This window comes from Teleopsis dalmanni, chromosome 2 (assembly GCF_002237135.1).
Source record: "Teleopsis dalmanni isolate 2A chromosome 2, ASM223713v2, whole genome shotgun sequence".
Lineage (NCBI taxonomy): Eukaryota > Metazoa > Arthropoda > Insecta > Diptera > Diopsidae > Teleopsis > Teleopsis dalmanni.
The window spans coordinates 133,136,214-133,146,605 of NC_051847.1; the positions used below are offsets into that span (position 1 = coordinate 133,136,214).

Here is a 10,392-nt window from a genome sequence, read left to right on the forward strand (position 1 = left end):
TTACTGTTTTCTTTTATCAAAACGTTCGAAGGCATCTAGACATATCTAGATCATGTCTTTAGCAGATCTAGTCTTGTCCGATTAGTAGTTGCCTTTTTTCGTTTTTCACATGTTTTACAAAATCATTATTTACTTTTTGCATTTTCTAAATCCACCATTTCGAAATCACTATTTTCCTTAAACAACCCCAACTCAAAGCCCTTGGGATCAATGATCTTATTTAGATCCATCAACTGATAGGTGGTTTACACCATTGAACTAAACGTCTGAAGTAAGCTATGACTAACTCCGACTGACTTGAATTCCGCTCGATTAGTGTCAATTTTTTTTTGGTTTTCGTTTTCAAATCAAACCAAACCTGAAAAAGAAACAAAATAAAAGCGAAAGATGATCAATATTCAATGTATGTGTTAAAAAATTATTTTAAAATGCATGTGTAATAGATAATTCTAACCTTTGCCTATTTGTCCCACGTCCTTATGGGTGGACCTAAACTTTTGAGATTTTCTTCCACCTTAGCCTGGAGCGCATCTTGTTGCATATACGGTTTGCAATATCAGAATATTTCTTCATATTTACGAATTTTACTATTTGATTTTTATTGCTGATTTATATGGCGTTTACATTGGCCGAAAATGGCTCATTTTGGTCAAAAATCGAAAATGAGTATCGAATGGCTCATTCTTGCATATAAAATTTCAAGCACAAAAATGAGCAATTTTCTCACATTCTGTATGAAAGACGTACGAATGCATTCCACATATGTTCCAAATGCAAAGGAATCTATTGAACATACCCTAAATGAAAGCTCTTCATGGCATTTTGACAGTTTGAAAAAGCTGTTTTGACATATTTACAAAAAAAGGTAAACAAATGTTTGGTGGTTGCATTTTCTTTAAAACGATGTACCAATTTTTGGAACTTCTACTTCCCAAAAATAAATAAATCGAATCTAGAAACAAGTTTTCAGTTTATATTGTAAGGTTTGAAGGTATATTTAACCTTCCTGTAACATTTTCTTGGCACAGACCAAAAATTATATCAACATGCAAGTTGAAAAATCAGCTGTTTGAAATGAGAAAAAATGAAATACAACGAATGTAAACACTTTCAAATGACTCATTCAGAATGAGCCATTTTCAGCCAGTGTAAACGCCATATTATTTTGCTATTCAAAGAACTTTATTGTGTTATAATTTTATGTAAATATATACATTATTCATTTATAAATATATTTGAAAAATTAAAAAACGCTTGTATACACGGTGAAGTTAACTACAGGAAGACTTTTTTGTTTAAAATGTTCGAATAAACATACATAAGCAAATAAAAGAAGAAACCAAAAATACGAAATCGTTATTCTATTCTAACTATTGAATAAACAAAAATTATATTTAATTGACTGTATAAAGCGTTTCAAGAGCTTTTATTTTATCTGATCGAAAAATTTCTACTGATTAAACGCAATAGACAAATTTATCCTCTGCAGATAGAAAGTTTTTTAGCGGTTTGTAGTTCAAAAATTCAAAATTCGTTTTTGTTTATCAATGATAAAAACTTTTGTTCTGTGTATCAGCGACAGACAACTCACAATAGGTACTAATAGCTGCTTCTGTCGAGTAGTAAGGGAAAAACCAACAAGTCTCTTGCTGAAGTCTCTTATTTGTACGTGAAACAACCACACTAATTTTCTTCCTTAATTGACTAGTTATGAAGTTTCTAGTTATTTAAAAAAGACCCTTATTTGTACGTGAAACAACAACACTAATTTTGTTCCTTAATTGATTACACACTGGAATTTTTTGATAAAAATAAATACATTAATATGCAAATATTTCGAATATTTGAACCTTACATTATCTTTAACGCATTTTTGTATTTAATTTATTAATTGTGGCTGTGTACGAGTTCGAATAAATTGATGGGAAATACAGGGAAATAGTAAATTATGTCGGTATGGCAGCGAACGCTGGTATTTACCAGAATTTCGAGTAGAGTGAATTAGATAAAATTTAGGTGAATTACCTAATTTCACAATTGTGAAAATTTTATAAGACATATAATAAATAAATGAATAAATTTGAAATCTTTTAACTAAAAATAATAAATTAGTGCAATAAATAAATAAATATTTACATAAGTGCAATGCAAAAAATCCCTAGAAATTTTAATTTACTTTATCTCAATTTAGGAATCAGTGTGAACACATACCATTTCAAAATGAGTTTTGATGCAAAAAAATTATTACGTTTGAATGTGTACTGTTATTTCACAATATATGAGCATTTACCAACACTTCGATTTTAATAATATGGCATCACCGAAAATTTTCCTTATTTTGGCGTCTAACGAAGTATAGTTTTATTGTGAAAAAGAAAACAAAATATTATAGAATAATATTTTAGTTTTAATTGAATATTGTTCAGATTGTAGATAAAATGTGTTTTATTATTGTAGGCTAATTATTTTATGAATAATAAAAACAAAACATGTATGAAATGTTTTCAATGGGATAAGAAGAAAAAAAAAAACAAAAAAATGTTTAAATATTGTTAAAAGTGTTAAAATAAAGCTATAATATATATTTCAATTGTAATTAAATTGATTTATGATAGACTAAACTAAGTTCGCATAACGAAATGACGAATTATCGCTGTGTTAATTTTTATGATTTGTGTCGTGTGTGTACTGCCACTTCAGACCAAAATATAAATGTATTTTCTGTTGAGGGACGACGTAAAAATCTAAACACAAAAATAGCAGAATGTTTATCATTACAAGTAAGTCCTGATCGGTACAATATATAAGTTTTAAATTTAATAAAGCTCGTTTTACAAATGCATTATTTAGATTGAAGAAAAAGATCGTCTACCCAAAGTTTTGTGCAATCAGTGTCTACAACATGTGGAATCAATCGTGGAGTTTCGAAATATTTGTAAAAATTCACAGGTAATGCTTAACAATTGCCTTAATACCGCGACATTGCAAAATGGAAACAAAGTCTACATCAAAGATGCAATTGCTTGTAGCGGTAAAAGTCTTAGTGTTGTGGGCGGCGGTAGTAGTACAGTTTTTAATATTGGAAATCAAACCAATCAAATACCAACGATGACTTTGCAAACCGGCGGAACAACTCAACAGAGCAATGATTTAATTAATACAATAATGCAGGCTGTTGGCATACAGGTAAGTAAAATATAAAGAATATTTAGAAAAGGATTACGTTAACATAAGTTGGTTAAAAAAATTTTTGCTGGTAATATTTTGTCTACCTACTACATAACGTTTGAGAATACATACTCAATTCTAAAGAGCTCAGTTTTGTATATATAAAAAATTAGAAATTAAACCCGTATTGTAGACATTTTTGTTTGATGGATCATTCAAATGACTTAACATCTCAATTTTTGATCTCATCAAGATGGTTGATCATCAAGATAGTAACAGCAATATATTTTGTTTATTTTAACTTTGTAGATTATTTTTGTTGTCGAGTTAGATATAAAACCAAAAAAGCTGCGAATTTTGAAACATATACGCATATATCCTTAATTGAACCTTAAATTAAAAGAAACCTATTTGATACAAATAGTAGGTTATTGTATCAAAATCATATAAATAATTTTATAACATTAAGTAAATATTATTTTTTTTGTATGGTTACAGTGTCAATGTTCACTAAAAAATATTTAGTTTAGAACTCTTCCTCAAATTTAAGTCAAGTTTTTTAGTTATTTATATATATATATATATACTTTTTTAGCCATCTGACACAACAACAAATGACAAAAATATAATACCCCAGTATACAATAACAGTGGATAATAAAAGTCCAAAGACTGATACGGTGGAATATAAAATAACAAACAATTTAACAACTACATCTGTTGCTGCTCAACAACAAACCCAACAACAAAATACGGAAAAGGATTCTAAACACAAGTAAGCAATATAATTATAAATTTTTTATTAAATCAATTAAATCAAACATTTTATATTATAGCGCACTTGAAGAATTTCTAAAATTAAAACGTAATATTAAAGTGACACCAATCAAAAGAGGAGACGTACAGGCGCCAAAACCATCAAATCAGCAAGAGCAGCCATTTCAGCAAGTGAATCAGCAACTCGAACAAATAAGCATCGAACAACACCCACAACAACAAGTATCTCAACAACCTCAACAAGTAACACAGGCTTTACCGCAACTTTCGCATTTACAACTTCAACAGATACAACAGCAAATTCAACAACAAATACAACAGCAGTGGCAACAACAACAATTACAACAACAACTGCAGCAATTAACTTCGCATTTACAACCACAACAAATAACTATAGCACCAGTATCAATGCCAGTTAATACAACTTCCATACTAAGTGATGAGCTAAGTCCTGCAAAAAATAAAAAACCAAAATTAAATTTTCTTCTCACCTCGCCGACTACACAACAAACCATTTCTGCAACATTACCAACACAACAACCGCAAATACAATTACAAATACAACCTTCAACAACAACATCTCATCAACAACAGCAACAACAAACGGCTACTGCTACGCTGTTGACAAATCTAGCACCATTGTTACAGCAGCAATCCCAACAACAACAAACAATTGCACAAACAACACCTACTTCAAATATAATATCACCAAATAAGTGTTTCTTGCCAATAACTATTAAAGATGAAAATTCTGATCAGCAGATCGTTGCGCATATTGATGCTAAGAACTTTATGTTACCAACAACATATCAATTACAAATGAAAGTAAGAGTTTTATATCGAAAACTAAAATTTTGAAGTATTTTTCATTTAATTATTCTTTCTTTATTTAGTTGCAGCCACAGTTATCAACTGTAGATGGGCAACCTGTGGTACATTTAACTCCTGCTTCTATACCAGCCACAATACAGTTAACAGCACCACAAACAATCTCGAATCAAACATTTCAAACAACTGCTGTAAATACAAGCACCACAGTGCCTCATCATGTCTCACAACAAAAACAACAACTGCAACCGCTTATACAACACCACAACACCCAACACTTACCACAGAATGTGCAAATAGTATCCACATCAACAATTAAACAACCGAGTATAAGTATTAAAACTAATAATAACAGTAATATTAATTTTAATAATCATAATACAAATGATGCCTCTACTTCTACTACGGAACATATGGACGATTTTGGTGGAAGTAAACAGAAAACATCTGGTATGCAGGTTGCAAGTTCAATAATGAAACAAAAATATAAAATCACCAAAAACTCAAACAACAATACAATTGAAATAAAGCCACAAACAAATTTTACACAACAAATAATGCAACAAGTGCAACAACAGCAACAACAAAAACTATTACAAAAACAACAACAGCAGCAGCAACCGCAACAACAACAACAGAAAACTTCTTTACCGACAACAGTTGCAACACAGCATGGAGGCATTACAGTACAACGCATTACAGCTAAGACAAATCCCACAAAACAGTCGAATTTCTTAAGCACTCCAAAATTGCCAATACTTAATAAACAAAATGTAACAATAAGTCGCATAACTACGACAGCAACACCACTACAACAAAATAATACACAACAACAAGCCACATTAAAAGTGCAATCAAAAGTTAAAACTCCACAGCAGGATCAGCAGCAGCAGCAGCAGCAACAACAACAACAAAGGCCTCTGCAAAGTACTTTACCAACAAATCAAGCACAAACGTTGCCAACACAAAAGCCGCTAGTACAACAACAACAATTTGTAGAAGAAACAATTAAAGTTGAAAATAAGAAAATTGTACACAAAGTATTGAAAAGAACTACTGAAATTAAGCAGAAGACACCATCAGATACACTAGCGACAATAACGGATGTAACTAGCATAAATACTCCAACTGTAACTAGTGCGAATACAAATACGTCAACTGAAGGCACAGTACAAAGTCGTTTACAGTGTGCTCAGTGTAGTCGAACCTTTAAGAAGAAAGAACATCTCACACAGCATGTGAAGCTGCATGCCGGCTTACGTCCTTTTAAATGCATCGAGGACAATTGTGGTAAAAGTTTTAGTCGTAAGGAGCATTTAATGCGTCATATAATCTCACATACTGGTAAGAAAATGTTTAGCTGTGAAGTGTGTTTAAAACCGTTTTCGCGTAAAGATAATTTGAACAAACACAAAAGGTATTGCTTGTAATTCTTTTATTTTTGTTTCGTCAATAATAATCAAATTTTTTATTCTGTGCAGAATACATACTTCAGAATCAAGTTCTAATTATACTTGCGAAATTTGTCAGAAATCATATGCAGTGAAAGCTTTTTACCAGCAACATAAACTAATTCATAAAAAAGAAGCGGAAGCTGAAGCAGCTAGAACTGCGAATAAAGTAAGTTAAGATAAGCACGATTATAATTTAAATCGATAATAGTCTGAATATAATGGCGTTTTGACTTTTTTGAACATGAACACTTTTAACGGTTTTATATTGTTCTATATGTTGTAAGGAATAAAAAGTCTGTTCCCGAAAATGGATAAACCAGTTGCTGCTGCTCAATTTACGACATTTTGCTCTATATGAATATCCATTTTATAAAAATGCTGATTTTTAAACAATCCATTTTGTTTAAAAAGTACCTCAGACTATCGTACCTTGTCAAACCCCTTATAAGTGTGTTAATATCATTTCTGCTCAGTACAAGGAGTATATTTAAGGCTGCCTTGGCAGGATTGATGAATCGCTTAGTTTGTCTTTACGTTTACAATTTATATAGTAGTTTTTAAATTGGAACTGTTCCCGCAATCTGACATTTTCCACTACATGCATTCTCGTTAAAATAAAAAATTAATTAATGTTGGACTTTTCGTTTGACGAAATCGTAAGCCATTTTATTGCATTAGTGTTCTTCATGTTCTGAGGTTTACCACGAATCTAGTTATTCATTTTGTTTCAGTTCATTGAACAGCATTAATAGTTATCCAGCATTGCTAAATAAATAAGACCGTTATGTTGTTTCTATTATAAACATTATCGCTCTATTTACCTTTTACCTCAGACACAAGTATCAAGAGTAAATAACTTTGTTTGATATTTATCTTTAAAGACCTTCTTCCCATATATATATACATATTTTATAATATAAATACATATATACATATACATTATACGTATACATATTTTATAATGTCTATGTACATATATAAATATAATGTTAATCTTATGTTCTCTTTTAGGATTTAAAAAACAGTACGGAAAATTCAATAAATATAACAACTCCATCAAGTGCCCAAACGCAGCAGATACAAATCTTAACACAAAATCCAACACAACAACAACAGCAGCAGCAGAAACAGCAACAACAATATCAGCAATTTTCCCACCACTCACAAGAGCAGCAGACGCAAACAAATACAACAGCATCAACGCAAATAATGCATCTACAACTCCCAACTGTTGTAACAACACAAGATTTGACTGGGAATACTATTACAATAACACAATCCCATGATCCAAACAATACAAAAGTTGGTAACTCGGATTTTGCTTCGTCACTGGTAAATTTAGTGCATTTAACCCCAGCACAGTTTGTCAATGCTACCTCCGGGCACATTGTGGGACATATAAAGATTGAAAAATAATTTTATATATGACAGAAAAAAATATTAAATTAATTGCATTGCGTTGCTGAAGTCTTATTCATTTAATCATTTCAGTTGCAATTCTTTTATTATGGAAAGCTACCGAAACTAAATCTAAAGTATTATTTTTTCATTTAAATACTTTTAGGACAGTTTAAGTAAATTTTCTGTTTGATACAGTTTTGTTTTCAAAAACCAATTGTGAACAAATATACTTAGTAACTATATTAGAAGTTTACTGCCACTTCATTTCTATTTTAAATGTACACTTTCCCAGTGAAGATATTAATATTTAAGTATCTTAGTTTATTAAGCAAAATATGTAAAGTAAATTGTGCCATTATTTTATATTAGTAATTATAATTGTTAAAAAAGAATTGCATTTAATAGATTTTTTCAGTATTTAAGTAAACCACAAAACCTTAAAATACTCATTTCTGTTTTGTAGTTCGAATAGGTACAATTTAATACTTTGTTACTATTGTTCACAATTGTATAGTAAATGAGTTTCCTTTGTAGTGTAAATGTACAAAATATGCCAGTAACTTATATAACTTATCATTCCAAATTCACATAAGAAAGTATATATAGAAATATATAAACAATAAAATAAGCAATTAGACAAATAAGACTTTTTTTAGGTTTTATAAATATTACCATGTGCAACTTAGTCGTACTCTTTAAAATTGATATATATATTATAATATAAAATTGTAAAAAGTATTTCGTATATTATTTAAGTCGAGGACATTAATGTAACTAGTCTCAACAATTACAAAATCAATTTTATTAATATGTGTTAAATATTAAGTAAAATATTTCGTTTATTTATTTTTTTAATGTACTATATTTTTTATATGTTGTATATTTGATCTATATATTATCATATTTGGTAGATACCAGTGGCAGTCCGTCTCTCTAAAGGCGTGTCTCACTTAGGCCCTGAAATTGTGTCTATTGTGATAATATTTCCATGTATAATAAAAGAAAATTTAAAAATTTAATACATCATATTTATTTTTTTAAAATAATTTTTTTTTGTTTTGTTTTGTTTTTTTTGTTTTTTATATTTAAATATTTTTTCATTTAAATATTTTTTTAATGGCAAACTTCAATATCAGTGCATCAGTTCAAAATATTTTAAGACCTACAAAATTGGAAATTTATATTCTTACACAAATGTTAAACAATAAAACGCGACTATTTAGAGTAATATATAGAGAAGTTTTCAATTTCATTGATTTCAGTCTTCTTACTAATGTGTCTTTTGTTATTTTATTTATTTTTCTGAATGAATAATTTTATTATAAAATTAATACGTAATTAATTTTATTCTTAAATGTAAAAATAATTTAAAAAAAACACGAATTGTACTAGTTTTTAAGTATTGTTTATATGTATTTAATAAATAATTTTCTTAACTTTAAAACAAGCTTATAGCTTCTTAGCAGCTTAGAACTTATATCTATTCTTAATATTAAGTAATCAAAAAGTTTACGCTTATTTTTTTTAAATAATTACTATTTGTGGTTTTTGATTTTGATTATATGTTTAATGTTTTTTACATTTCAATTGTAATATTAGACTAACTAAATGTAGTGTATATATTTTTCATATAATGAAACCTATTGCGAATAAATGAAATATGCTTGTGTCTTTTAATTTTTAAAAAAAATTATTTTAAATTCATGTTTATATCGAAATTGATTTTATTTATTTTTATAAAATATTTATTATTAATTTTTATTTTTAATAAATCACTAATTAATTGAAAAACAAAAATATATTTTTTTTTCATTTAAAGAAATTAATCTAATTCTTTTTTTTTAATTTTTTTTTTTTAATTCATAAAAATTAAAAATTAATTTCTCATTGAAGATATTAGGTGTAAGAAATAAATTTTTTTTAAATAATTATAATTTTTTACATAAAATGCTGTGTATAAGTCTCATAATATGTATTAATTGAATTTTTACTTTTGCATTATTACGTATACATTTAAATTAAATATTATAAATATATTAATAAAGTGTTTTCTTAGAAATAATATTTTATGTTTATTCCAAATTATTGCTAAAAATATATTAATATATTTATTTATTAAAACTTTTTTATATTTTTATAAGAAAATTTTTAAAAATTCATAATTTAATATTTAAAAATTCATAATTTAAATATTTAAAAATTATAATAAATATTGCAAATATTTTTATTAATTTGTAATATTTATTTCAAAAATTTAAACTTTTTATTTAAATTATAACTACATCTATTTATATAAGAAGTATTAATAATAGTAATTAATAATTACTAATTATAATATTTTGCAAATGTAATATAATATATTACATATAATATAAATATAATATGTTGTAAATGTATATAATATTTTATAAAACTGGCTTAATCCTTTTAGCCAATTAAAATTGGTTGAATAAAAAAATTAGAGCCTTTTTTCTTATCTCTCTCTCTCTTAATTTCATATATACATGACTTTATATTTTTATCAAATTTTTATTCAATTCACTTAATTTCATTTTAATTTCAACACTTCTTTATTTTTAAACAAATTTTATTTTTTTATTTAATATTCTGTTTTTTAATAAATAAATAAATTTTAAATTTTTCAAGTATTAAATAATTAAATTTATTTTAATAAATTATTTTATTTGTATATTTATCCATATATTATTAATAACGATTTTCTCATATTAAAAAAATTATTATTTTATAATAATTCTCTTATGTTA

The 10,392-nt window shown here is 27.2% G+C and overlaps 1 protein-coding gene across 1 annotated transcript; it reads left to right on the forward strand.

The window, feature by feature from the left end:
- Nucleotides 1-2,557: 2,557 nt before the first annotated feature.
- LOC119675046 (GATA zinc finger domain-containing protein 10) lies at nt 2,558-7,766 on the forward strand. Its single transcript, XM_038086227.1, has 7 exons — nt 2,558-2,780; nt 2,851-3,186; nt 3,764-3,942; nt 4,004-4,769; nt 4,838-6,189; nt 6,254-6,392; nt 7,238-7,766. The coding sequence occupies exons 1-7, from the start codon at nt 2,640-2,642 to the stop codon at nt 7,640-7,642; spliced, it is 3,318 nt and encodes a 1,105-aa protein (XP_037942155.1). The 5' UTR covers nt 2,558-2,639; the 3' UTR covers nt 7,643-7,766.
- The last annotated feature ends 2,626 nt before the right edge of the window (nt 7,767-10,392 follow it).

Bases quoted from the DNA above. Each gene is read 5' to 3' on its own strand.
- LOC119675046 (XM_038086227.1), top strand. From the start codon at position 2,640: ATGACGAATTATCGCTGTGTTAATTTTTATGATTTGTGTCGTGTGTGT. The intron at 3,187-3,763 runs GTAAGTAAAATA...ATACTTTTTTAG, and splicing joins TGCAGGCTGTTGGCATACAG to CCATCTGACACAACAACAAA. The intron at 4,770-4,837 runs GTAAGAGTTTTA...TTCTTTATTTAG, and splicing joins CATATCAATTACAAATGAAA to TTGCAGCCACAGTTATCAAC.